The following is a 27802-nucleotide window of genomic DNA, read 5'->3' as shown; positions in this document are numbered from 1 at the left end:
CTTTTGTTATGTTCTGGCCATTCTGTTGTCCTAAGCAGCTGGGGCTAGTCAAGGTGCTGCTGAGAAACAGTCTTGGTCAAATTGTATTTGTGAGCGGTATCTCTGGTGTAGGAGGAATAGATGCTTGATCCTGACGTGCTTATTCTGTTAGGGGTGCCTTGGGAATAGCAGGAGAGGACTGGGCTCCAGCTGTGCTGCCCTCCTTCAGTGGGTCAGCATTATCAGAGCCCTTCCTTCCCAGCACTTCCAATTGCATCAAGGGATCAAATAGCAAAGGAGAAAGTCCTTTTGCTTCCAAACTTATATGTAGTTGAAGCCACTTTTTGAGGAAGAGGAGGGAAGTGTCGTGTCCTGGGACCCCATGGGAATCGTGCTTCTGCCCGAGTCCTCATCATGTTATGTGTTCTTCATTTTGTACCATTGCTTTCATCCTGTTGTGCTGAATTCTAAGAAAATACTACTCTGCTCACAGAATATTTGCAAAACATCAACAATTTATTAATTTCCAAGTAGAGTCTAAAGTTAGGAGCTATCTTCAAATTTCTTCATTCTGATTTCAAATCAAGCAAGTTTATGTACATGGTTTCAGACATATATATAAATTATGCAGCCAAAGTCAGGGGAGGTTTGTTCTGTTTACACACAGTATTTCCAGAAGCACTCAGAAAGGTTGCCACGTTTCTTGTACTGCTTCCTGTCCTTCACCAGCAAGCGGCCCAGCAAAGCAATTCGTGGGTGATTTCCATAGAAAGCCTGAAGTCAAACAGAGGCAGACAGGTTACTGGTGGCTGCTGAATGTCCCCATTGAGAAAGCATACTCCTCACTACCCCCAACTGGTGCACCTCGGGTTTCGATGATGTACTAAGAACAGTCTTATATCTTCAGTCAAACAAAGATGATACTCTCTATTTACCTGCTGGCTGATAGCAGCTCTGATAATATTGCATGGCCTGTGCTGCAGTGGGGGGAAAAGGATGTGCAGCTTATGCTGGTTGGTATACTGGGCAGGCCTGCTGAAGTTGGAAATTGATCTTCATTTATAAAGTTGGTTTACTTGGGGAGGGGGCGAACAAATTGGATTTGTTTGTATGAAATGCTCTGATTTTTTTTTTTTCCTAAATTTGTTATTATTGTTCTTTTTCTCCCCTCCAAACCTAACTGCCAGGTGATTCCAGCTTCAAGAGCACTGCGTTAAATCTGTGGATCTTAAATGGTGTCTTTGTAATGCACCCATGTAGTTTAAAACAGGAGGTCTTGATTTGGCAAACAGTCATTTACTTACCTCTTTGATATTTTTCCTTGGATTGTAGCTGCTGGAGGTAAGACCTGGTAGAGAGGAGGCAAAATGTTTTGTTGTTTAGGAATAGTGGACCTACACGCATCGTTCCAGTCTGCTGTGACTGGTGCACGTGTAAACTATTGGCACTCAGACATGAATTGCTTTGGTAAACCCTCACCTGCTTTATTGTCTTCAACCAGTGTGCCCAAGAGCTCCTGCAGAAACTGAGGCAGGGAGGTACTTTCTGAGCTGCCCAGCTGCTCCAGATTTAGCCTTGAATCTTCATCAGCTGCAAGTGGAAGATGAGAGATGGTTGTATGGTGAGGGTCTTATACCTTTAATCCCTGTTTCATTCCATTTCTGATGATTTCTGATCAGGTAAGTTAGCTCCATCTATTGAAAAGGATCTTAAAATCCTAAGTCATCCACCCTTGCTAATGAATGTTAGGGAGAATAGTTAGATTTGTGTGGGTTCTCTTGGTTGGTTTATATTGGAATTCATTTCTTTACAAATAAGTTCCTCCACTGGAGCTTTTCTGTGACCGAAGACAAATTTTACTGTTGGAGGCTTATTAACCTGCTCTATTTGTCAACTATTAAATGCAATAAAATGGGGAAAAGAACAGGAATAAGTGTTGGGAATCTTAAAGGAGATTTTGGCAGCTGTACTTCCTGGTGTGTTTCTCTTGTCTCTCAAAGTGTACCAGTACAGATATTACTCTTTCTGAAATAACGGGTTGGTGATTCCTGATGGAATTATTTGGACGTGAATAGAGAATGTGTAGTTCTGTAACTAACCTGTTACCCCACGGTAGGCTGCAAACAGGAGCCCTTAGTGGTTCTACACCTGAGTTATCAGTAAACTTCTCTGCTAATAAACAGCAGCCATTCAAAATAATGGATGTTGAGAGAGAGCTATTGCAAAACTCTTACCTGCGTTGGTTTTCTTAGTTGCATTTCAGGATTATACTGTGCAGCTTTAGTTGCTTTTCCCTGTACAGATGTGTGAGACTGTAGCTCCATCGTGTGATTTATATACAAGAATAAAAACAGCACTGCAAATAATCCCCCAACATTTCAGTGGTCTGTTCTGAAGACATTTGCAGACCTTTGGCATGCAGGCTTAGTTTGTCAGGACACTTAGAAAGCACAGTGGGGATTGCAGTGTAGCACTCTGGCTATGAATTCTGTACGTTCCCTTTTCTGTGCAGAGAGAAGTCTGTATGCATATCCCCGTATTTCTAAATCCAAAGCAGTGTTGGCAGGTGATGTTGCTTTGAGATTTAAAACAAACAAAACAATCTCTAATGCAGAGCTCTGCTTCTATCTAACTGTCTTGTATTTCTCTTTGTATTTGCAAGGAAGATTTAATTAGCCTAATGGATATATCCAGCACATTTGTTTGAAGATAAATGGTTGGTTAGCTTGTTCATCCTGTGATGTGATAGATGCTGTCCATAGTGAGTCATGGCTGCTTGTAAATGGTAAATTACATTGTGGAATGCTTGAGAAGATGCTGGCATAGTGAATCCAAGTTACACAAAGCAAACGAGGGATGATGGATGGATACCTATAAACCAACAAGGGCTGCTTCACCTGCAGACCAATTATGTTACAGCAGCTTTTTTGTAGCCAGCTTTGTGAAAGTGCTCTGTTTTGGATTTGCCTGTTCTTTTAGATCTTATGTCAGGAATGCTTCCAGCACAGGTCAGCTCTGATGATGATAACCCTGTAGGCACTGCATGCAGTTTAATGATACATCTTAGTCTGGCTTACAGCATGACTTCAAACTTGGAGAACAGTTTTTTCAAGCAAAGATTTATCTTTTCGCTGTCCGGAGTGGAGTCTACATCAGTGCAGGCAATAGCATGCTCAGTACAAAATCATGCTCAGTGCAGTGCTATTTTTGTATTGTAAGTCAGGTTTGCCTGCACTGGATGGGAGTAGGAATGCATTAATCCTTGTAGTGGGCTTACCCCTTTTAAAATGCAACTTCAGTTAAGCATAGTTCATTTTAAAGTGCAGTAAGTGCCATTCAGCCAAGTTTCTGTGAATTACCTAATGCCTACTAATGCTGCTTCAGAGCTGGATGCTGCATCTGCCAGCTCGCACTCATCCACTGCAAGTCTCAAATATTTTGCCCCTTAGATTTAAAAGCAGCAGGAAGAAATATGTAAAAGCACCCAACCTCCCCGTTTCACAGAACTGCTGCCCACCAGTGATATTACTTGTGGCCAGCGTTCTGTAGTCATTCCTGCTTTTCCTCCAGCTGCTCGGCACAGGTAAAGGTGCCCTCTGAAAGCATACCTGCTGCTACTCTGGTTTTCATGTTCCATTTGCTCTTCTATGAGTGCGAAATCCAAAGGACTTACCTGGGAGTTGATAAGACATCTCGCTGGCGTTGATGACGGGGAGAGAAAAGAGAGGACAGGAGAAGCTGATGATAATGAGACAGCAGAATACTAGCTTATGCATTGTTGCTCTGTTGAATATATTTCGTCTTGTCAACGCCCGTAATTCGGAACTCCGGACTGTTGCCTCTGCTCCCTGTTTCACTCATTATATAGCCACTCATGACCTCACAAATATGGTCATACCCCCTTCCCTCCCCCCCAAAAAGAAATCCAATGAATTTATTGTCTATTGATTGTAAATGGAAACCACTTTGCATTGATGTAATTTTTCAAGGTAACACTTCACGGACAATAAATTTACTGTCTTATAGCTTGGTGTACGAAATGGATATTATATCAAACCAAGCACAGTAAAGTTTATAAATCTGGCATAAAGAAAAGTAACTTCCAGTTATAAATCATGAGTTAACAAAAGGGTCGGACGTGGGTTGAAATGACCAGGGCAATAAGATTTATGAGCCTTGGCAGGCTTGACGCAAAGCATCTGATATGAAATACACTCTTTTTTCTCTGTTGTGAAATGGATGGATGCACTGTGTTTGGGGTTCTTTTGCCAGATGAAGCAAAAGAGAAGGGGAGTTAGAACATCTAGTTAATTCACACAGGGGATGTTAGTGGAAGGGGCTTCTTTCTTTCTTGAAGCTTTTCATTTTGTTTGAGATGACTTTGTCCAGTGTAGCCCTGGAGACTCATCTTGGCAGAGAAAGCAGAGCTTCTATGTGGAAACTTAGTTGATACGTATAAACTACCTTGCCTGATATTAAACTCGGGTCCCTCCCTGCACTGGGAGTCTCCATTCCGCTTCATCTTCTGCTTCCTTCATTTGAAAGTAACTTCTTTATTCTGTGCGTACCAAATAGCTGCTCCAGTTTGCATTTTGCCTTTGAAGTAAATGTAGTGGCTGCCATATGTAATGCACAGTCTCATAAGGTTGGTCTCTTTCCTTCCATCTGGCATATTTTGCCTTCTCTGCTCAGAGTTTCATTTTTTCTATCAGAGGAAGAACTCACTGCACCGGTCCCTCACTGCCGTCCCTTATGAAGCATCCTACCTGTCCAGAAACCTCAAAATGAAAAGAAACTTCGTGATGATTTTCATAAAATGAAAAAAATTCTGTTCAGGCTCGTAATAGCAGTTCATTAATTTCCTTCCATCCTTCCTCACCTCTTATATCAAACATCTGTGCTTTCAAATCCTCTTCACACTGCTATGAAATCTAACTACTGCTACTGTTGTGCTTTCCATTTTTATTTGTGACAATTCTAAGTTGCACAGGAATGAACTTTTCTACTTTCTTTGTTAGCGTTTCCTCTTGAAGATTCATTTTTATATTGTAAATTATGTGGCTCCCTAGAACAGTTTTAAAATCAGCATCACCATAGAATTTCAAATGCTCTGCTGTGAGTACAAAGGCAGTGGGGTGGAAGAGGACCTTAGTGGTCCTTTCTAAGTTAAACTTCTCTACTGTCCTTTGTGTGCAGATAGGTACAGTATTGACTTCTTACACCTGTAGCATACGTTCTGTAACTATAAACCCTGTTTTGGTGGACTTTGCTGAAGTCAGTGAATGTGGCAAAAGAATTCCCCTACAGAATTATCCTAATATGTGCTGTGTGCCTCTCTCCCTTTGCTTTCCTACGAGAGAAGTAAGTAGAGAGGAATTCTCTCCCTTCATCTGAGTCATGTAACTCTTTGTTCCAAAGCTGCAGACAGTAATTAGGTTTGATCTGATGCGTGATCTCACAGTTGGTGCTGGATGCTCTGTACAAGTGCTTCTCCTTCAGTGAACTATCAATGACAATGGCATTATCAATATTCGCTCTGAGCATCCTCCAAGGAAAGCTAATGAAGCATTCTTCACAAGCAGCTTCTGTCCTTTGTCTTCTCACGAGGAAGACTCAGCCTCTTAGAGCAGTCATGAAGTGCGTCATGTAGAAGTTGGGCAGCTTGCCCACAGCTTATTGCCTTTACTCAGATTTGAAGTTGTCACTTAAGCGTTCTTTCCCCTACCAAAATGTCAAAGGCATTTTCCCGAGGGACAGAGCCCACGTCATTATGAAAGAGAAGAAACAGCTCATCCCAAATCAAGGTACAAAGCCCTGAATCCATGGGTGAAGGAAGGGGATGGGAATTGCATTTAAAGGAATGAAGGAATGATCTTTGGAGAACTTTATGAAATTTTATCAAAGCTGTTATTTTGTGCAAAACCTTTTTGTTAGTTGTTGTTTCTGTTAATTGACTTTCACTTGTTTTGATTTAATGTAACAGAGCAGCAGGAGTGGGAATCCGCTACTGAACACACTCAGAATAGTAAGTACAGATTAACCTAGCATAAAGGAATTGTCCCAGATTATCAGAAGAAACAACTACTCTTAATTCTAAGTGATGACTCACAAAAAATGAATTGCCTATAAAGTAAGGGAGAAAAAAAAGGGAAAAACTGCCAGCTGTCCACCTTCTGAGTGAAGCGGTGAGACTGAAATCTGATCAGTAATGCAAAAGATCTGTCACCTAAGTAAGCACAAGCTACGTTATACTGATCAAGTAGTGTGGCAGGTGGTAAAAGGAGGAACTTCAGAGGAGACAACTTGTGGCTTAGCTGTAGTGTATGTGTGAGGAGCTGCTGCTGGGATATGTAACTCCTGGTGCAATTTTCTGGCTTGCATTTAGTGCGTATGAAGATAGGCATGCAGTATTTTTATATTGAAATTGTAATAGCAGATAAAAAATTATCATAAAATCATGGCGTGGCTTGGGTTGGGAGGGATCTTAAGGATCATAGAACTGTGGAATGGTTGGGTTGGAGGGGATCTTAAAGCACACCCAGTTCCAACCCCTGCCGCGGGCTGGTTGCCCCCCACCAGATCAGCCTGCCCAGGGTTTTAGCAGATTTTTGTCCTCATGACCACTGAGGAGTTTATTTCTCATTGTGGTAATTATTCAGTGGTAATTATAATAATAATAATAATAATTCAAATACATGATTATAAAATAACCATGCTTTGGCCACGTGTGGCCAGCTTCCTTTCTTAGAGATGTTCCTTTTGTCCACTGTGTGCAAACTGATGCAGCACACGCAGTGTGAACGTGCATGTATGAACAGCTGCGTGGGTACTGGGTGTGCACAGCAGTGCTTCCATCTTCTGAAATTCCAAGGTTTTTTTTTTTTTTTTTTTTAAGATCTCAGAGGTTCTGACCTGGGTGTTTTCTTGCTCTGTGATGGGCTGAAGGGTTTGCAGAAGTGAGTATGTGTGCATAACTGCATGCCTTTGCAGTAAATGAAGATGGGAGGCCTGTAGACCTTTCTGGAGATAGTCGGTTTCTCTGTGGAATTGGCAAGTGGTCTAAAACTTGGTCTGGTAGAAGATCACAGCTGCTAAAACATCGCTTCTTTCCTAGTATAGTTTCCACCACTTTAGGAAAAAAAAAAAAAATTTTTTTCTTTCTTTTTTCCTCCCCTGCTGGGCTGGCACTCTGTACTCTGGGTGTATTCTCCAAGTCAGCCTTGACAAACTGGTCCTTAACTCCCTTGTCCTCTCAGTACTACAGAATGAGCACACTGAAGCTTCGGGCTGTTTGACATGAAGGAAAATAAGTCTGGCGTGACTGGAGCTTGGAAATACAGCACGTGAGTGTCCTGTGGGAATTGGGTTCTGGATAATGCAGCCACAAACAGGAACGGAGACCAGAGCCTGAAATAAGGCTTGTTCCACAAAAGATGTAATGGAACTGACCATGCAATTACAGATCATTTTTAAAACAAGTGGTGAGAACAGGCAGCATAAGGAGCCTTTCTACAGAGTGGAACTCTCAGCCTTTCTCTCTGTCTGGTCAGCACTCTGCCCAAGATGTAGGACAAGGCTGCAGGTCAATGACTGCCCATACTGACACTCCTTTTTCAGACCAGATGGAGGGCTTGGCTTGTGTTCTTTTGGGATGTATGTTTACTTCTGCAGCACTGCTGCCACTGCAGCCCCGTAGCATAATCCAGGTTGGGCTTCCTCGGGAAGTGTTTTGGGACATGTTGTAGTAACTGAATTTTGGGAGGCTTTCCAGCAATGCAGTGTAGTTCAGGTTGGTTCTGATCCTAGATGCAGTGCACCAGTAACTTCCTGGTGTGAGAACTGTAAGGGGAGAGAACTGCTGGGGATAGGTGAGTACATTTGCCTGTTTGGTTTTCTAAACTGAGCTAAATAAACTTATGGGTTTGTCCCTTCCTGAATGTAAAAGCAGCGATAATGAAATTGCTGCCCCAGGAGATGGCGCTGAGAAACCTTCTGAACAGGCCTGGAGCCCCCGGGTTTGAGTTGACGTTTAGAGGTCTCTGAAGATAGTGCACTGATCCATTGTCTGAGCAGCAATCATCAAATTATCTGGATGGGGGCTGGAACCTGACGTGGGGACAGAACAGCAATTTCATCACAGCTGTCCTGCTTTTCTTTATTTCTCTGTTTGGGTTTCCTCATGTGCTGTACACAACGATGTTTTTATTGGAGGCTTAGGATCAAACTCACTGATCAAACACATTTTTTGCAAAGTACTGCAGCTTTTCTCTCTCCTGCAGCTGATATTGGAATACAAATTTCAGGCAGCATCAGATCAGTGCTTGGCCAAGAGCTACTGGCTGATGAAGGAGGTCTCCTAATTGTTGGCATTTTTCTGTCCTGCTTAGCGTAGGCAGTAAATGAATGTCTCATACAAACTGCCTTTTTTTCACTTTTCAATTGCATAATCCCTTTAATCCTTAATTTTTTTTTGTTAATTAAATGGAATCTCTGCAGACTCGGTGATTCACATCTGAGGACAAATACGTGTATTTAACAAGGGGAAAGTTGGCATAGGTCTCACCGAGCAACTTGGGGTTTAAAGCAGTTCTTTCAAGGTTATTGTGCAAACGAATGCCCGTTCCTTGGCAGTCAACCACACAGGAGCTTCTCTTTGAGAGATGGATTCCAGTTTTTCAGGTAATTCCTGCTACAAGTGTTATCTGTTATGTAGGGTAGTGTAATTCATGCTGCCTCAGCACAGTGACCCCTTACCTGTTCCTTGATTCTGAGGCATATTTAACGTATGTTCCAGCCTCATCCGCATGAGCGGTGTGGTCACAGCCTGTGCTGTTGGTGAGTGCAGGGAGTTCCTGAGGGGTGATGACAGGAGGTTACTTCTCTGTCTGAGGGCTTCTTGAGTGCAGTCCTGCTCAGATTTCTAAATCCTTCAGCTCCCCAGTTGAGGAAGAGATTGGCTTCCTTTCTTCTTATTAAAACTGAAATCTGTGTTTTGAGTGAACCAGCAAGCATCTTCTGTGGTTTACAACTGCACTGGTATAAGGTAATGTATTTATTGAGGTGTACTGTGACAAAGATCCATTATTATGGCTGGCTATATCAGTGCCAGTGTGAATCATAATAAATAAATCAATCTCTGGCTTTCTGATGCAATTCTAGCTCGATGAGACATCTGTGGTGCTGAACTGCAATGCTGCAGCTCTTTTGGAGTAAATTGGTTTTGCCCATCATTACTCTCATGTACCTTTTCACTCTGTTTTCCATTCTAGTTTGAGAAAAATATTATCCTTTAGATGCTTAATTAAGCTCTGGTTTAGACCCTGATGTATAATTCATGAGTAGAATTCTGTTCTACTCTTTCAGAGTTGTTTTAAAATGCCTACAAAGTCTCTATACTGAGTGAAAGTAGTGCAGTACTTTTTTTTTTTTGTCTGCTTACAGGCAGTGTAGCATTCTCCTTCAGATTAAATGGTTTATAGTTCTAAATAGATAAAATCAAAATTTCAGTGCTGTAAATATTAGAAGGAATTTAAGATGTGCATTGTAGATAAATGCAGCCTCTTTCACCTCTATCCACCTTTTTCTGCAGTAGCTTTGTTCTAAGCGTGTTGAAATGCTTGTGTGCAGGAGAGCGAGCTAGCATAACCATAACCTAAGGTTGGGTTTCAGACTGACTTAAATGGGTTGCTTGAGATTTCATTGCAGTTTTGAAAGGGGTTGTTTCGGTTTAGATTATGTAAACCGAGAGAAGCTTTAACAGGCTGAAGTTACACTAAATAATCCTTAAGTTGATGTAGGTGTGTTTGTGTGGAGTTTTGCACTTGGTTCATCAGATAATAACTGATTTATTTTCCTAATGCAAACAGGAGATACTTGCACTGGTTTCAGTGGATTTTGAGCTGGTATTCCTTTCCACTAAAACAAAATCGTTTTCTGCAGTATTGCAGTTAGATCTGTTGCTTTAACTGGCAGGCATCCCGGAGATAGAAGGTGAATGGAAACATAGTAGGTGATATCATAACTAACTCTTGCCAGATTGAGGTTAGAAGGAATTTCCATTTTACTTGTCGACTGTGTTAGAAGCTCTTATTTACAGTGAGGGCAGTGACAGCATCCAGCAGCCTTGTCCATGGCAGCTCCAGGGATAGAAGGATGCTCTGTTTGTGATACACAGCTAACAAAACAAAAACATCCCCACAAATGTCCTGAGGGACAGAGCACTGCTGTGACAGGTTCTGCAGAAGGCACTGTATCAGGGTGCTTCTGAGAGAGAAAGTAGGAGGTAATGCTCATTGAGACAAGACAACTTTGTGTATTTAAGTGAAAATTATCTCCACTTCTTATGACCTGCTTAAACTGCAAGGGGTGGGCTGCAAGTTAATTGTTCAATAGTCATTTCTATGTGTCACGTCTCAGAGTGGACCACTTCTTATGAAGAATGATACACAATTAGTCAAAGATGACTACATGCTAGCTTTATTTTTAGTAAAGTAGTGAAGAACTTCATTTAGGGAATGCACTATACAAGAGAGCATCCTGTCTTGTATGATTCAGATAGCATTGATTCTGTTTGGAATCTTGAGCATGACACCATGCCAGACATAAAGGGATTTTCTGGGAGTTTTTATGCTGTCTGTACTCACTAAACAGTAAGTCTTGTTTTTCCCATTGGAAGTAGATGTGCAATTGAAGGATGGCAAATTGAAGTGGAAGGAGGTAGACCTTATGGTGAGGAAGAGATGCTTGTTGCCAGGGCAAGGTATAAAAGACCTGATGAAAGACTGAAAATAGGAACTCATAATATGCGTTTTAAAGTGATACTACGTTTGTGTGGTTAAGAGGACCTGTTACAGTTCAGAGTCTCTCCCCAGATGTATCAGGCATAAAAACACACAGGTGTGCCTTGGTGTTGTTTACCTGTCTGTGGAATAGAGGGGGTGAGGGACAGCAAACCTTTTGCTTTCCTTAGCCATGCAACTCTTACAGGGAATTATGAAGTCAAGATATCTGACAACCAGGGTGTTAAGTAGTGATGCCAGGAACTGTGCCAGGAAATGGTACTGGTTCTGCAAGCAATAAAAAAGCAGCAGGATTCCCTGCTTAAACTTATCTTTCAAGAGGACCTGTCTCCTTTTTCCATGCCTTTAGAATTCTGGTCTGACATCACCAGGGCCTCCACATGCAGTCTGGCTAGAAGAACACTTCCTGACATCCAAGAAAAACAAATGGAAATGTGAAATGCTTACATCTGGCGTGGCACGTTACCTCATTTTCAGCCAAATGGGGCTGCTCAAAAATCGTCATGGAATTCCCAGCTCCTTTTTGCTCACTACACAATAAATTAAAAAGACTGTTGAGAAAAGAAATAGTCACAGAAAGCAGACAACAGAACAGACAACTCCCTAAGTTACAGCTTAGAGCGTTCGGACTGACTGCATCTTTTTCAGCAAGAACTGATAAGTTTATTCAGATATTTTCAAGAAAAAGCTACGTGTGCAGCCAAAATGCACGTGAGCTATCAAAAAGAGGTACAAACTGGAGCTTTTTAGAGTAGTCAGAAGCACTGTAACTGCAAAGATGATCCCGAAGAGCCAAGTTTTGAGTGGTAATGTTTTGCCAAGTCAGGAGACTTGTAAGTTATAGGATGTGAATAAATAGGAATTAAGTTTCAAATTAAGGCTGTTGGGTAAGCAATGACTGTCTTGTTTATGTTGATATTTGGCTCTGGAACTGTTTTGTATAGCAGAAGAAAAGATGAATTTTCATAACTTAGTCCTGCAGTGTTTCCAGAGGCAGAAGTGTCTCCATGATATCACTTCAGATATGGACCTGATGTTTTGGTCCAGAAAGGTGGACTCCTCTAATCAGAATCAACTGTCATGTTCAGCCCTAGGCACTTCTCACTAGTCCTTCTTAATTACTGAATACGTAATTATTTTCAGTGAGAACTTTATTAGAAGAAAACTGCTTTTAGAGGATGTAATGAAATTTGCAAATTGATATGCAAAATGCAGTAGCAAAATACAGAAGTCTAACTGCTATCTTTCTTTCCTAGGAGAAAACATAAGGCATGTTGAGTTTACAGTGTGTGTACATTAATTCTCATCCTTTCTGTGAATTATAAGCTCATCACAAGAACTATTTTATCCTATTCTAAGATATCTTCCACTGCTGCAAAGATTGCTCTTGATCTATAAATACTGGTGAGTTTTCCTATTCCTTCCCCTCTCCTTAAGTTTGTGAATTTTACTTTATTTGTAAGAAAAAAAGAACTCTATGGATTCAAAACAAATTATTTATTTACATATACTTAACTTTGGAATTCAGGTTTCTGTAGTTATTGTCTCATATACATAAGAAGTTACAAAACAGCGAGTTTATCGAAAATACTACGTAAAAAAACCTATCTTAATTTCTGTGCTGCATAGAAACATAGGCTGTCATTCTTCAGACACTGGTATTCTTTCTTTCAAAGCTGAAATTACATAAAGGAGTAAATCACCCTTTACCTGACCCGTTGATAGGTTTTAATTCTATTTTTGAATAACATTTACTGAAGAAATAAGATATTTGGTTCTGAAAAAGGTTAAAAATGCTGTCATTGCTAGCATTTTCTTTTCTCTTTCAGACCAAAGTAACAGCACTTGATCAAAAAGACAGATATACTGTCTGATGTTAAAATCTTTCCAACCTCAGAGGTACAGAAATAGTACCAGAAATGTATCATGTTCTACACATACCACATCTGCAACACACATTTACATCACTGAAAAGATGAAAGCTGCATGACGTAGGACTGAGGTGTTGCAGTCTAAGTGTGCAGTAACACCCCTTCTTAAGACCAAGTCAACCACAGCTTTTCTCAGTGTTTCCACTGCTTCTATTAAGGCAATCTCTGTAATACAGCAGCAGGTAAAAGCTGTTATTAAAAAAAAAAAAAAAAAAAAAAAAAAAACTTTGCAGCTCTAGATTTTTTTTTACATTTTCCTGTCTCTGACATAAGCTGTGTGGTGGTCAGGCCAGATATGTTTCCACAGCTGCTGGCAACTGAAAGTCTGAAATGAGATGAGATCTGTATTTGCAGAAGAAACCCAACACTGTTGGGTTTGAGCTGTGCTTTGAGAGGAGCTGCAGCACCAGACTCAGGAGGACAGCTGGTAAGAGTAATGCAGAGACCATGAGTGGCACACATGGCTCTCCTACATGCTACAAAACTCCATTTTAGGGACGAATGCTTTCAGGCTGCGTATAAGTTATGGCTCAGGCACCATTTATAAGAGCAGCCAGAATGCTGTACTGCCCTTCTGTTATTTGTTTTAAGCACAGTAGTACTACTCCTGCTTAGAAATACGATTCCCAGGCCTAGACAAGTCAACAAACTAGAAAAGATGTGCTTTTTCCTTAGAGGATGGACTACGTAGCACTGTGAAATCCACAAATTATAAAGTTGTGTTCTAAGAGAAAACAAATATGGTTGACCTGGACAGTCCAACTCTTAATTCTCCAAAAGATCTCTGAATTCTGTGGATTTGCCACAATCCTGATCTTCGCCTTGTTCTTCCTCAGGGAAGCGGCAGCTGCAGGTCTCCTCCTGGATTGATTGCTCAGGCGTAGTCTGCACTGAAGAAAGAGAGCAGATGTTCACTTCCTGTTGTTTTTATTCAGCCACCCTATTTCACCCTTCCTCAGTCACAACTGAAGGAAGGCAGCGAGAAAAACATCTTCCAGTTGATCCAATAATCTGCTTTGGAATTATTCCTCTACATCATGGTTTTCTAAGAGAGAATTTCTCAAAGTTTGTTTTCCCTAATTCAGCAGGGGCTGTTAGTATCCAAGACAAGGAATACTCATTAAAGGTAAATGAAAAATTACTCAAAGTCAATTAATACTCACTTAAACCCTTGGCTTAGACAGCTAAGCACATTATGCCTAAACTTCTGGTGCATTTCTTTGAGGAGTTCAAGATGAAAAGAGCACTGGCACAGGTTGCCCAGGGACGTTGCAGAGATCTTCAAAAGTGGTTCTGGGCAACCTGCTCTGGGTACCCCCCTGCTTGAGCAGGGTTGGCTGAACCAGGTGATTATTTCTGACTTCCAGAGGGGAAAAAAAATAAATCATCATCTGTAACTGCCTTTTAAAGATACTTTAAGAAGATACTTAAAAATGAACTCCTGGTTTCTGCCTAGTTTGAAAAACAAAAATGGGATCGAGGAGTGTATCTATCTTACTTTTCTTGAAGACAGCATGTAGTTTCTTTTTCTGCCAGACGCTGAGGCATATGCACAAAGGCAGCAGAAATGCTACGCACAACAGTCCCGCTACAGCAAGAGAAATTCTGATAATGTCCATCTGGAGGTTCTTCCCTAGGAAGCAAACAACATCCTTCAAGAAGTGCCACAGAACAGAATTCTACCGCACGTAAATGAGCCAGCTTTCTTGTCCCTGTCTCAATAAGACTGCTTCTAGATTAGTCTGCAGAACTGGAAATGGGTATGAGAAAGGACTGCTACTTCAAGTGGTAAGTGAATGAACAATACCATCTTTCAAAGTTAGTCCTGATTCTTCAGCTCTAAAAGCAGTGTTGTAAAACGACTCACCTGGCACAGCGATAGGAAATGGAATTGCAGGAGAGGTGGTAGGTAAAGTGGTAGCTAAAGTGGGATTATCTGAACTGGGTTTGCAAACCACATCTTTTGTTGCAGTTCCAGGCTCCAGAACCTGGTTTTCAGAACACCTGAAAGACATTTAAAGAAAGAAAAAGAAAAGTAATAGAAAAGAAATCCAGTCAAGTTATAGCATTTAGTTTTGTTACTTACACTGTCCAGTTTTTACAGGAGCCATCAGGCTGATCATTAAAAGTTCCATAGCGGCAAGCCTGGCAACCTGCAACAGACAAGGAGGGTATTTAAAAGTACCCATGAAATGTTATTCATAACTGTTTGTACGGTATTATCTACAGTCATACAATAGTTATAAGTTGTTCCAAGTACACAGTCATAGAATTACAGTATGGTTGAGCTAAAAGGTTTCTTACAGTCCCTCCATCCCCAGCTGTAGGCTGGCTGACCCTCACCAGCTCAGGCTGCTCAGCGCCCCGTCCTACCTCTCCTTGGGCAGCTCCAGGGATGGGGCACCCACACTTCTCTGGGCAGCAGTTCCAGGGCCTCACCAACCTCCAAGTAAAGAACTTTCTCCTAATATTTAATGTAAGTCTCCTCTCTTTTAGTTTAAAACTGTTTCCCCTAGTCCTGTCATTATTGGACCACAGAAAATGTTGGTCTCCCTCCTGTTCATAAGCTCCCATCAAGTAGCGGAGTACAAGGCACATGTTTCCCTGTGCCCATTCCTGTGAGCTACGTGAGCTTTGTACCAGCACAATACTCAGGTACAGTTTCCTACATGGCACTGACAAAAGAGCTGTCATGCAAATGGAACCAATTGAAGCACAGGTTCAGCAGATCAGGCGATCCTTGCTGCAATTCTTTCTGCACTGCACAAAAGGTGGTGAAGGGAGATCGTACCGCTCCCAGTTTTCTCCTTGCCCAGACCACAGCTTCTGTCGCAGCGGGAGCAGCTGACGTCACTGCAGCGATATCCCTCCTTGCACGTGCACTCAGCGTCGCTGATTGGTGAACACACCTTTAAGTATGTGAATCTTCCTAGAAGGAGGAAACGAGTGTGATGCTACACATGCCTCAAGCACGCAAAGCCTGGTGCAGCAAAGGTCCAGGTCCTTTGCTCTCACAGAAATTAAGCTGGTCAGTTCAGCGAGAAGTCCTAGAATCGCTGGAGTGATAAGGGACCCTTAAAGGTCACCTGGTCCAACCCCCTGCAGTGAACAGAGACACCCACAGCTCCACCACCTGTGCCCAGCCTGTGCCTCACCACCCTTACTTTAAAAAGCTTCTTCCTTACATCCCATCTCTTTTAGTTTGAGACCATTTCCCCTTGTCCTGTCACAGCAGACCCTGCTAAAGGCACTGTCCCCTTCTTTCTTATAGCTCCTTTAGATACAGACAGGCTGCCCTCAGATCTCCCCGCAGCCTTCTCCAGCTGCGCAGCCCAGCTCTCATCCTGTCCTCGCACGGAGTTGTTCCATCCCTCAGAGCATTTCTGTGACCCTGCTGTGGACGTTCTCCTTGCAGGTCAGTGTCTCTCCTGTACTGCAGACCGCTCGTCTGACACAGCGCTGCAGGTGAGGCCCCGAGCGCAGAGCAGAGGTGTGGATCTCCCCTTCGCTCTGTGGGTGCGGTGCAGCACAGGGCACGGTCGTCTTTCTGGGCTGCACGGGCACTGCTGGCTCACACCCATCCGCCGTCCAGCAGCACCCCACGAGTGGTAACAACGAGCCGAACCGCGGCTGTTAATCCAGGCAGCCCCCCGCGCCCCGGTACCTTCGCACTTGCGGCACAGGTTGCAGCTTCTGGCTCCCACCGCGTTGGAGAAGGTGTCGGACGGGCACTGCTGGCAGTTCGCTCCCCGCCCGCAGCCCGCGCCGGCCAGGAAGGTACCTGCAGGCCGAGAGAGACGGTGGCTGTAGAGGAGCGCCGCCGACGCCCGCAGCCCGGCCCGGCCCGGCGCTCACCCGCGGGGCAGATGGTGGCGCACGGAACGGCGGCCGCGAGCCCCGGGCTCAGCGCCAGCGCCAACAGCAGCAGCGGGGTGGCCGCTCCCATGGAGTCGATGCGCGGCGGCGCGGCGCTCCCGAGTGCGCGTGTGGCGGCGGGCAGCGGCCCTTACAGCCGCCCCCAGCGGCACGGCTGCGTCAGCCCGGGGGCGGCGGGGAAACCCCGGCCCGGCGGGGCTTTCCGGGCTGCGGCGAGACCCCCGTCCTGCCGGGCAGCGCCCGCGGGGACCGCCACCTCAGCGCTGCCGGGCAGAGCCCGCCGCTCCCCCCTGGGGCTTCCCGCTGAGCGTCGAGGAATCCCCGCGGAGGGTGCGAGGGTCCGGTCCGGTGCCGTCCCGCGTGGTGCCGGGTGACCGGCTGCGAGCGGCCGCCGAGGGGGGAGGGGATGCATCGCTGAGCCCCCCCCCCGCGGTGTATGGAAAGAAACGCGGCTGTGGGCGGGAGCGCCCCCCTACGCACGGGACAAAGCGCGGCGCCGCGATGGGCGCGAGGCGTCGCTATAGCGACGTGATCTTTCGGAGCCCTCTGGACGCTAAGCGCAGGTGAGGCCCCGCCCCCTGCGGCTCCCTGCAGCCAATCCCCGACCGCATCATCGTCACGTGCCGTCCGTCGGCGAGGGCGCGAGCGGTGCGGGCCGCCGGGGCTCTGAGGGGTTGGGCGTGGGGCGGGCGTTGCTGGAAAGCTATACCGGCGGGGCGGGTGTGGGAGCCGCGGCGCTTCGGTTCGTGCTGCGACAAACGGGGCGCATCTCGTGCCTCAGCCAGGAGCCGAGCCGAGCGGCAGGGACGGGGGGCGGCACCGATAGCGCCGAGGCCGCCCGTCACGAAGCACAGCGCCGTTTTGTCACGGTGCCACAGAGACGAATCGGAGCGTTTCCTCAAAACACGCGTGAATTATTTAAGTGATAAATCGACAGATATCGGCCCGGCGGGTGAACGCCGGCAGCACCCCCGGCCGCGCACAGCGCTGTCCCGCAGGCCCGCATCGCTCCCCTTACCAGCACACTTCGCGTCCACAGCACTCCTGCGCGGCTCCAGCAGCTGCGCACGGCGCTTCTCACGGGCCCGCCCAGCCCGGGGCGCTGCTGGGGCCAATCGGGGCGGGGCTGTGCGGCGGTGTGAGGTGAGGCGGGGGCCGCCGGCGTGGGCCCGTGTGTGGGGCTGCGTGTGGGGCTGTGTGGGGCCTCGTGGGGCTGCGGGGGGCCGCGAGATACTGCCGGGGGAGTCCCAACCCCGGGGAGTGCGGGGGGGCCCCGAGGCCGCTGGTTCGGCTCCGCTCGGCTGCAAGCCCGGCGGGAAGGCCCGGCCCCTCGCTGCCCGGTCCCGGTTTGCTGCCGTGGTGCTGCGTTCTGTCCGCGCTACGGCCGGGTTGGTTTGTCCTCGGATTCGCCGCGTCCGTCCGTAGGATGGCTGCGGTTGGATGGGGCCTTAAAGATCGCCCGATTCCGGCCGAGATGGTGCCGTGTCCTAAAATAAGCGCGTAAAGATGTGACCTTTCATCGAGGCGGGCTGAGCTGCCGGCCTCTGCGCCGTGCCAGCCCTGGGGGAGCGGTGCGTGCCGTGAAACGAGTGGAGAAACTGCGGCGTGGCTGCCCAAATCCATAGGAAAATTCAGGCGGAATAAACGTACGCCTTCCATAAGAGCTGTTGTGGAATATCTGCAGGCTGTGCTGCAGACGCGGCTCACACCGTGACACGGGGCACCTGCTCTGCAGGCCGTGCGTCTGTCGGTGGCGCTCGGAACCAGCCAGGTTTGCACGCTGCACGGCGTTCTGCTTGGCGCGCCCTGCAAATAACGGCTTTCTAAGAGATGCCAACTGGAAGCACAGCAGCTGAGGCAGAGGGAGGTGATGGTTTTCTTTGGTGGAGACAACCGAGTGTGGATGTTGTTTTGCAAAGAGCCTCTGGGTACTCTGCATCTGTGAATGGGAATTCCCACGGGGGAAAAGATCTGCCTCATAGGGTAACAGAGCTGTGAAATGCCTCCTCTCACATCGTGGATGCATTCAAAGACTTCTGTCAGACCAGCATAAGTTAATGTGGATTTTTACGTGTTGTTGTTACGTAACCTTCAGATGGAAATTTGGTCGTTCACCCCGGTGTGAACTTAGTAGCTAAAAAAAAATTCTTAAGCCGAGTTTGTTCAGTTTGTTCCATTTTCTGAATTCTGTGGTCTGCTCCCCCATCACACGTGTGCACGCTTCTCCGCCACTCAGTTACAGAGTACTCAGAAAATCTATGGCTGAGGGTTTGCAGGGGCACCGGTCGAGTCACTATTAAGTCACAGGAAACTTAGCAAAGTGCACTGTGTGGAAACCAAATACCAGATGTGAGGTCAAAGCTCACAGAAGCTCTTTTTATAAATGCTGACCTGGGTAGGAGTTGGTAGTCTGGGTATGAGTGAGGGCAAACTGCACGCAGCCCAGCCACCCACCCTGAGCCCTTCTCTGACAGACTGAAGTCATGTCAAGTCGTGATGAGGCCAAGTTGTTTCATGTGCTGTACTTCCCACTGCACAAATGTGTTAATCACGTCGCAGCGTATGCTTTGTAAAAAAGCTCTTAAGTAGGATTGCTGTAAATGTCAGTTTAGCTAGTGAACTATCTTGAGATGGCTTAAATGAAAGATAATGTAGAAGTGCAAATTACTTTTTACTGTTAGGAAGACTTTACATACGGGGATCTGCCTTCTAATGTCACTCTGCTCACAAACTTCTCTCCCAGTTGCGATCCCTTCAGATATGGCCTCGAAAAGAGCGTTGGTGATTCTGGCGAAAGGGGCAGAGGAAATGGAAACTGTCATCCCCACTGATGTTATGAGAAGAGCTGGGGTGAGTATGTAGATGATGAAAAGTTTTTGTTCTTTTTTTTCATGATTGCTTGGTAACATCAAAATCTGTGCCTCACATTCGAGTTCGGAGTGTACTCTGATGCATGATGCAGATGTTCACCTGAGCCTTCTTACTTGTTAGCCAATAGTTGTGTTACGCACCAAATAAGGATGAATGACATTTGTCCTTAGGAAGTGTTTAAAATGTGAGCCTAAAGTAAACTAGAGCAGATGTTTGGTAGGGTAAGACATACTTGAAACATGTCTGCTGCCATGCAGAGCAATAGGGGGGCTTCATTTGTTTTGTAGGGTTCTGAACTGCTTCATACATAGCTACATAGCTCTCCTTGAGCTTTTAAAATTCTGTTACTATCTTGAACTCTGCCTGGTGGCATTCCTCATGCTGTTTGTTACTTTTGCATCAGTAGTTGTATGCAATATTATTGTCTGATTAGGTATGAAAATAAAGTTTTAAATAAATACAATAACTGAACATTGAGAGAAATGACTAAAATAAAAATTACCTTTCTCTAGTGCTCTCGTGATTTCGTTGAAGTCCTCCTTTTTGAGTGCTATAATATATACATATATATATATGTACACACAAGCATTTCAAATGTTTTTAATTCTTGAATTGTAATGATAGGTGTCTTCTTCTGTTAGATCAAGGTGACTGTTGCAGGCCTAACTGGAAAAGAACCGGTGCAGTGTAGCCGAGATGTCCTCATTTGTCCTGATGCCAGTCTAGAGGATGCCAGAAAAGAGGTTAGTCATCACCTTGAACTGATACAATGATCAGTATGGCCTTCCTGTGAGTTTCAAAACTGAATTCTTAAGGCCTTTAGAAATGTGTTGCATGTTATGTTCACTGTGCCATAGTGACTCGCAGAACTGCACATCTTGTAGTGCTGTGGTCCCTTCAGTCTTGTCCTGCTTCACAGCAGGCCAAGATCAGATTTGGTTTTACACAATGTCAGACATAAAGCTTTATTTCATATGTCATTGAGCCCACCAAAATACCGTGATTGGACACAGCAAAAAAAAGCTTCCGATGGAAAGCTGTAGTGGGTTCAGCAAAAACACTTGTCTTCACAATGCAAGAGCTACCATTTGCTTGTGAAAGCTTTTGAAGTCACTGGACTTAGAAGTTTGTTCTGAAACAGACTTTATAGACTGTTCCTGGAAATATTTTTTCCATAATTATTTCCAATTATTTGCTTTTCAAGTGTCATTCAGTGGAAGAAAAGGTTTCTCAGTGAAGGATCCCTTTGATTCTCAATTCACTCAGCTGTACTGTCCCTTAGACAATGTGACAGATACGCTACCCTCTGTTCAACAAAGCTTTATCTGTTTGTTTGTTTGTTTAGGGACCTTACGATGTCATTGTCCTGCCTGGAGGTAACCTTGGAGCTCAGAACTTGTCAGAGGTAAAGCCCTGGGATCACAAAAATTCAGAAGCTTTCTCGTGTGTAGTAGATGGTCTGCACTCTCATAGTAATAATGGAAGTTCAGTTAAATAACTGAAAATTCTATTCTGAGTGAATCATTAAGAGGTAAGTAATTGTTAATAGTATTAAGCTTTCTTGGGAACGCAGAGGAGGGATGCAAGTTCTTGTATTTGACTACCTGGTTAAGCTGCGTAAAAATGGAAGGCTGCTCAATATTGTGTTAGGGTCTTTCTTCATCATCATATGAAGATGAAACGGTTGCAAATTAAGATTTAATTCCATGAACACTGATGCAGGCTAAACCCACATTGCTCTCTCTGTCCTGAGGCAGGATGGAATGTTGTCAAGCTGTTTTTCTTTGTAGATCTTGTTTGTGAATTTCCAGTACAAAATGCTTCAACTGTGCTTCCTAAGATAAACCCAAATAATCAACTCAAAGCAATGACTTTTTTTTATCTTTTACAGTCTGCTGCTGTTAAAGACATTTTGAAGGATCAGGAAAGCAGAAAAGGCCTGATTGCTGCTATATGCGCAGGTGGGTTAGTAACACATTTTCCTTTGATAAATACTTGGGTATTTTGAAAGGACAGGCAGGCAGTTATCCTGGCTTAGAAATCTGTATTCCTGTAACTTAATTACAGGAATTTGCACTACAGACAAAACCATCAACATTTGAATTTTCCAGTCAGTTGGGTTAGTGTCTTAAAAAGTGAAAACTCATTTGCTAGGTGTAGTGGAAATGCTGTCACGGGCTGAAGCAGTGATGGAGCACCTGGTGGGAAGGCAGGGCCAGCCCCAGGGAGCTCAGGTGCATGCAATCTAGTGAGCGATGGAAGGAGTGGAGCCAGGATCCACCCCTTCCAGCCCTCATTTAAGGGTTGGCCGTGGAGGACAGGGTATCTCTCTGGAGTTCCCTGTGTAGCTGAGGCCTTCTGAAGATAAGTAACTTCTTTTTTTTTCTGTGTGTACAGCTGCTGCCTTTGAGCAAGTCTTCACTTGCTGTGGTCTGGGACTTTGCTGCTCTGTTGTCATTGATGATCTTTCCATTGTGTTACAGTGTTAGCTAGGTTTTTAGTTTAGAGTTTGTGTGGTTTTTTTGTTTGTTTGTTTTTTTGCTTTTTTTTTTAAATATCTACTTATTTTCTATGTGAAGACATAGTGCTGGCAGAACATCCTTACTATAAATTTGTCTCATGACTCCTCTTCTGCCCTTTAGCTTCAGCAGGGTGGCTGTAAATATAGTGTTACAGGCTCACCTTCTGTGGGGTAGTACTAAAATATGGAATTACTCTGCGGAGAGTGTTGTCTGCTTACATGTTCTGCACAGCTAGATGTCTAGTTCATTTCTTTATGAGATTTGTGTATAAGAAAAAAACAAGATGATTAATTGCTAATACTCCCAACTGAACAGAGAGAGTGATCTAGGTGCATGTTGAGGAGAATGAGGGAGTGATAATAACTGTGTAAGAGCTGCTCTAATAGTGTGTAGTTGCAGTATGTGTTCATATTTTGTCTGGTGCATGGTTACTTCTTATTTTGCTTTCATTCTTCAGTTGAGCATTATGCATACAAATTTGTGAACAGTTCTGAACTGGTAGTGTTTCCCTTCCCTACCCATATCTGTTGCAGAACAGCTGTAATTATTCTTAGTAGCCTAGTGAAGGCCTTTGCTTATATTCAGGACGATTCATTTATTTTAGTTGTAATGCTTTTCAGAGCTTCTCCAGCTGAACACAAAGAAAGTTATTTCCTTGTTACTTCATTTTCGGAAGTCAATCAGATATGCAGAAATGACACTTGAATCAGGCAAATCCTTCATTCAGTTTCTTTTGGAATTCCCATCAGGATTTTTTTTCTTGGGTGACCTAAGACAACTTTACACAAGCTCCTTCCTCAATTCAGGCAAAGGAGGAAGTGATGAAAAGAGAAAGAGAAAGAATATTAAAACTGAAAAGTTAGCTGTTAACCCATCACCTGTCCAAAATGCTGCTTGGTGTGTGATTCCAACACAAAAGCCTTTTCAAATGAAATTTTATCTTTTAATACTTACCAAGGCAGTGAGATTTGAGCACCTGAGGGCTGTGTGTGTGTTCTTAAGTGTTTGTAGCAGATAAGTTTCTCACAGATGTAACTGTGTGTTCTTACAGGTCCCACTGCCCTTCTGGCACATGGGATAGGATTTGGAAGCAAAGTCACAACGCATCCTTTGGCCAAAGATAAAATGATGAATGGAGGTATGTAATTAATTTTATAAATTTATTTCTAAACTCTTCTCAGAAAATATTTTATCCTAACTCTTCATTTAAAGAAAAGCAAATAGCATTTGCATCTCATTCTGTATCTCTGAGTTTCCTTAGTGCTTTCACATACATAATCAAAATTCAACTGAATATACTGTCTCCCAAGTCAGTTTAACTTGGAAATATAAGGCTACATTTACATTCTCATCTTCAGGGAAACAATGCTGCTGCTGCTGTCACACTGGAAGCTTTTTTTTTTGCCTTATCACCTCTTGTCATTTTGGTTCTTTGTCTCAGTGGCCACAGCGGCAAACCCTAGCTGCACCTTTTTTGCTTTCCCAGTGTTTTGGTGTTGTGAACAGCCAGCAGGCCTGGCTGTCTTTCTCATACCGAAGTAAGGTGCTGGTGAAACACTATTCAGATATATGAACATCAACAGGTCTGGAGGGGGGAGGAGGTGGTAGGATTCCTATGGTGTCCTCTGCATGCGTTTAGAGAAAAGAAAGATGCGAACAGATGACTTCTTGATAAGCTTGTAGATAGGTGCACTTATATGCCATGCCATGCTGGCAGAACTCCCTGCAGGGCCTTTTCCTCTCTGAGGACTGTAGGCAGTGATGATTTGCTTGGTTATGCAGGGGCAGGGATACAGAGTCCAGAGTGGGCTTGGCCCATGTGAGTGAATGAGGTATGTACTCTAGAATGTGATGCTGTTGGTGGAGCCTGCTGCTCCTCAGGTGCCATAGCCTGTGAGCAGGCAGGTCTGTGCTCTGTGGCACTGTACTGGAGACTGACCCTCTTATTGTTGTGTCACCCCTAAGCTCACTACTGCTACTCCGAGAGCCGTGTGGAGAAAGATGGGAACATCCTCACCAGCCGTGGCCCTGGTACCAGCTTTGAGTTTGGGTTGGCCATTGTTGAAGCACTGATGGGGAAGGAAGTGGCTGAACAAGTGAAGGCACCACTAATATTGAAAGACTGAAATGCTGTGGTGGGACATGGAGTAGAACAATTTCAGGTGGAGAGTCTTGTGCTTTGCAGAATAACTGAAAGATGCACAGTGTAGCTGTGGATGAAATTAGCAGCTGTACTCACCTAGATTAGGACATCTTACCAGTCTTTATCCCTGGAAGAAAATCCTGTTAGCAAAAAACTTCATCATCATTAGCATCTAAATAATCTTAGCTCTTGGCATTTCAAAGTCGCATGGACGAATGTTTGCTGATTAAATAAAAACAAAGCAACCTTGACTGTGTGTTGTTTCTTTGTGCGTTTTCTCCCATCCCAGACCTATGAAATCTTTGCTGGCTCTATGCTTGGTCATAAGGACTTTTGTTGCTGTGTAGCTTGGTTGGAAGTGCTTTAATTTCTGAAGAGACTGCTTACAGGTTCTAGAATTTAGGAGTTTCTGAATGACTGTGCCCAGAAGAGGTGTATTTTTGAGGTTGTTAGGCTTGTTGGTTTCCCTGTACCATTATATTTCAGTGAGTTATTTTGGGGAAGATTGTTCTAAAACCACTATAACTGAGTTATGAGCTCTGCTAGGAAGTCATTGCTTACTTCCACTTGTATGCAGTTCAGACTCCCACTTTCTCCTGTATTGTTATTTCTTTAATGTTATTTGGAGAAAGTCCTCTTGCAGTGAAGTCACCAGCTGGTGAGATAGTGAGCAGCAGGCAGGAAGCAAACTGCCTCAAACAGTAATGAATCTGATTTCTGGTGAGCACAGCACCATCATTTGCATTTTTAACAGGAAATATCTTAGATGGGGAGCTGCTGCCTGTAAGAAAATTGGCAGCAGCAGATGTGCCTCTTGTGCTGGCCTCTCTTGTCACTTCTAGCACGTTACTTGCTTGCTCTTCCGCTGTGCTTTACAAAAAACCTTTTCTTTTGATTGTGGAGAGAGGGTAGGAAATCATCTAGAGAAAAGTGGGTGTGGTGAAGGGCACTGCCAAGGAGCTTGGTGTCAGTGCTGTGATGGGAGAAGACCAGGGCAGCATGAGCTCACTCTCTTTTGGGCCTGCATATCCCTGACTTCCTCTGCTGTGTCCCTGGCTGTGGGCTTTTTAAGAAATAGCAGCTTTCTTTCCTCACTGTGCTGCTCTGGAGTGTGCAGCAGCAGCCTGCCTTACACAGGGATTGCTTTTAATCAAGTTGGTCTGATTAAACATAGATGATTGGTGTGGCCTGAGAGATACACTGTGTCTGGAGCAGGCTGGTCTATTAGCAGCCTGGGGCTGAGCAATCTTGAGCTAACTGTTGTGTGAAAACTAACACCTTTTCTTATCTAATGCTAGGACTGGGCTGCAGACATCAGTGTGGCCTTCCAGTCAAAAGGTTGACTGGGGTCCATGGTTATTCCTAAGGGTGGGACTATGCTTGGACAATACTTCTGTGGATTGCACATCCAGCATAGGGTGTCAGGTGATGAATGAAACCTGTAGCAGAAAATCACCTCCTTCTCCTCACCCCTGAAAACACGTGTTTAGACTTTTTAACAAAACTGTAGCGTTAAGTCATTTAACTTGAGGCTAAGAGCTAAATAGCTCATCCTTCTTTCAGGCTTTCCCTTCAGCTTAGCAGCCCCATGCAGGTCCCCCATCAGCTGCTGTATAAAGCCAGAATTCACGGACTCGCTTCACTACCACCCATTTTTAAAAGAGTAGGTCTTGGACAAGCTTGTCTGTCCCTGTGGCTTTTAATGAAATGAGCACTGCAATTCAATGTGTATTATTTGTTTTGTTTGTTTGATTTCTTTTTAAACATGATGAGACAATCTGTGAGACCCTACCCCAGCCTGAGCAGTAGCAGTTCAGGCTGTTTTAATCTAATGAGCAACAACATCTGTCAGGGTGTATGCTTAGCTCCACTCAGAGGTGTTAGAGGCTTCTTTGGTGCCACATGCCTGCTGGTGCACTGAAGTGATGCAGATTCTGCATCATAACAGCACAATGCCCATTCAGATCGCTTAAGCTCTAAAGACAAGAGCTCAAGCAGGATGCAGGGAAACTTTTCTTGAGTAACTTGTCAATGTGACAGATGACAAATGAAGTCACCATGTGCGACCTAATATGGTTGGAGCCCTGGGTTTCCTCTGGACCTTGCTCAACATCCAGTAAATGACAAGCAGGGACTGCAACAAGTAACCTGCTTATCGCTAGTGTCTCGCTCACACCTTGCTATGCAATGTGATAGTTGGACTCAATGTGGCACAAACTGGTGTGCCCTTCTCTGGAACTGGGAATTTCCCTGGTCTTAAGGCATAAAGACTGTTCAGTATGTAGTTTTGGTGTATGTTCCTGTTGTTTTCTGAAAGAATGCTCAGTAGTGCTGGCCCTTCCCTTCAGGTTGCTGTGAGAATAAGAAACTCATTGATATTATAAAATAAACTATGTAGATCATTTCTTGAGGGGGGGGTGTAGGTCAGACCTGATGATTGTAAGTGCGATACAAAGGTTTTGTGCGTTGATGGCTTCAAAGTGTTTTATCCTGGTGGCTCTTTGTGTATCTGTGAATAGATTCAGGGTGACGACAGTGGGATCATTTGGCATCTTTTTCTTCTCTGACATTTCACAGCAGTACATTTGCACACTTTTTTTCTTTGTGGCTTTAAGATGCTGACACTCCGTGGATGACAGCCATAATGCTGAGTGATCTTCAGAAAGAAGTTGTAGGTTTTAAACAGGGAAGAATCTCTTCTTCTGAATCACTTTGTAAGAAAATGAATAGCAGTAATGATTACCATGTTTCAGTGGCATACCACTTAAAATATGGAATACCTAACACCTTTCTCAAAATTAACCACAACTAGGATCAAGGTGCATGCCAATATATAAATAATAGAGCAACAGTCTATGAGCAATCACAGGTGTGGCTTCCATATATGATTCAGAAGAAGTAATGAGCTGTGTGGATGAAAATAGGCATTTAGGCAGTTATTATGCAAAGCCTGAATTACAATGCAGGATGGGTGGTGGTAACACCTCGCTCAGTTTATACAAATGCTAATCACAAGCTCAGCAGCCAGAAATCTCTGCAATGGTATTTAGCAAATATTAATGAGTATAATTAAATTTTGTGTGCTAGATTTAGTGCCAAAGAACTATGAGAAACAGAAAACTTACCATACGTTTTAAATGAATATAGGCTATTGGGGAAACAAGCTATGGAGCAAACAAAATATTGAGCTAGACTGAAGGTGAGGGAATGTGAGTGGGGGCATTTTTCTGCAGGAATGCCCAACACACAGAAAATCAGTGGAATGCCTGACTGCAAAGACCCCATGGACAGACTGCTGCATTTTGTTTCTGATCACTAGAGTACTTTCAGGGAGGAAACTTGAAGTGCGTCTTTTAGAAGTGTTTGTAGGGCTCTCAGTCTCTAGTCATGATTTTGTTGGGTGGGAATTGTACTATGTCCAGTTATCATCTTAATCCTGAATTTCAGATAGGACTATCAGTCTGGACACCTTTTTAAATGACCTCCCATAAAAGCTGTGCTGTGCTCCCTGACATTAGCTGCTTAAGAGTAAGTTATCCTAGTGGAAAAATTTGGTTAACGGCATTTTTTAAGTCAGTTATGGGTACTAACACAACCTCTTCCATTCAGGAAAAGCTATATTGAGGGAAACATCTTATCCTTTAGTTACCAGGTAGATGGAACTCCTGGCTGATTTTCTAG

The 27802-nt window shown here is 44.2% G+C and overlaps 3 protein-coding genes across 6 annotated transcripts; 1 reads left to right on the top strand and 2 right to left on the bottom strand.

The window, feature by feature from the left end:
* Positions 1-476: 476 nt before the first annotated feature.
* UTS2 (urotensin 2) lies at positions 477-3791 on the bottom strand. Its single transcript, NM_206990.2, has 4 exons — positions 3653-3791; positions 1459-1569; positions 1284-1327; positions 477-753 (listed from the first exon to the last, which is right to left on the bottom strand). Exons 1-4 carry the CDS (start codon positions 3753-3755, stop codon positions 637-639), a joined length of 375 nt encoding a protein of 124 aa, NP_996873.1. The 5' UTR covers positions 3756-3791; the 3' UTR covers positions 477-636.
* Positions 3792-12260: 8469 nt separating this feature from the next.
* On the bottom strand, positions 12261-16691 carry TNFRSF9 (TNF receptor superfamily member 9). The gene is made up of 7 exons (XM_015297003.4): positions 16565-16691; positions 16374-16490; positions 15501-15638; positions 14796-14862; positions 14577-14713; positions 14208-14342; positions 12261-13599 (listed from the first exon to the last, which is right to left on the bottom strand). Exons 1-7 carry the CDS (start codon positions 16653-16655, stop codon positions 13475-13477), a joined length of 810 nt encoding a protein of 269 aa, XP_015152489.1. The 5' UTR covers positions 16656-16691; the 3' UTR covers positions 12261-13474.
* Positions 16000-24372, top strand: PARK7 (Parkinsonism associated deglycase). 4 transcript variants are annotated; one of them, NM_204585.1, is given in 7 exon segments: positions 16000-16124; positions 19329-19435; positions 20098-20199; positions 20802-20861; positions 21348-21417; positions 23030-23116; positions 23944-24372. In NM_204585.1, coding segments are annotated over 6 exon segments (570 nt in total). In that variant the 5' UTR covers positions 16000-16124; positions 19329-19345; the 3' UTR covers positions 24105-24372.
* The last annotated feature ends 3430 nt before the right edge of the window (positions 24373-27802 follow it).

The sequence above is a fragment of the Gallus gallus genome, chromosome 21 (genome assembly GCF_016699485.2).
Source record: "Gallus gallus isolate bGalGal1 chromosome 21, bGalGal1.mat.broiler.GRCg7b, whole genome shotgun sequence".
Lineage (NCBI taxonomy): Eukaryota > Metazoa > Chordata > Aves > Galliformes > Phasianidae > Gallus > Gallus gallus.
This window is presented reverse-complemented; position numbering and strand designations above follow the sequence as displayed.

What these genes read in the sequence shown, in the direction of transcription:
- UTS2 (NM_206990.2), bottom strand. Translation starts at nt 3,755, where the DNA reads ATGCATAAGCTAGTATTCTGCTGTCTCATTATCATCAGCTTCTCCTGT. An exon ending in GGTTGAAGACAATAAAGCAG is followed by an intron (nt 1,328 to 1,458) that starts GTGAGGGTTTAC and finishes CCTCTCTACCAG; the next exon opens with GTCTTACCTCCAGCAGCTAC. An exon ending in CAAGGAAAAATATCAAAGAG is followed by an intron (nt 754 to 1,283) that starts GTAAGTAAATGA and finishes GTTTGACTTCAG; the next exon opens with GCTTTCTATGGAAATCACCC.
- TNFRSF9 (XM_015297003.4), bottom strand. Translation starts at nt 16,655, where the DNA reads ATGGGAGCGGCCACCCCGCTGCTGCTGTTGGCGCTGGCGCTGAGCCCG. An exon ending in CAAGGAGAAAACTGGGAGCG is followed by an intron (nt 14,863 to 15,500) that starts GTACGATCTCCC and finishes TGTCTGTTGCAG; the next exon opens with GTTGCCAGGCTTGCCGCTAT. An exon ending in ACATGCTGTCTTCAAGAAAA is followed by an intron (nt 13,600 to 14,207) that starts GTAAGATAGATA and finishes CTCTTTCTTCAG; the next exon opens with TGCAGACTACGCCTGAGCAA.
- PARK7 (XM_040651094.2), top strand. Translation starts at nt 18,416, where the DNA reads ATGCCAACTGGAAGCACAGCAGCTGAGGCAGAGGGAG. An exon ending in GAGCTCAGAACTTGTCAGAG is followed by an intron (nt 20,862 to 21,347) that starts GTAAAGCCCTGG and finishes TATCTTTTACAG; the next exon opens with TCTGCTGCTGTTAAAGACAT. An exon ending in GATTGCTGCTATATGCGCAG is followed by an intron (nt 21,418 to 23,029) that starts GTGGGTTAGTAA and finishes GTGTTCTTACAG; the next exon opens with GTCCCACTGCCCTTCTGGCA.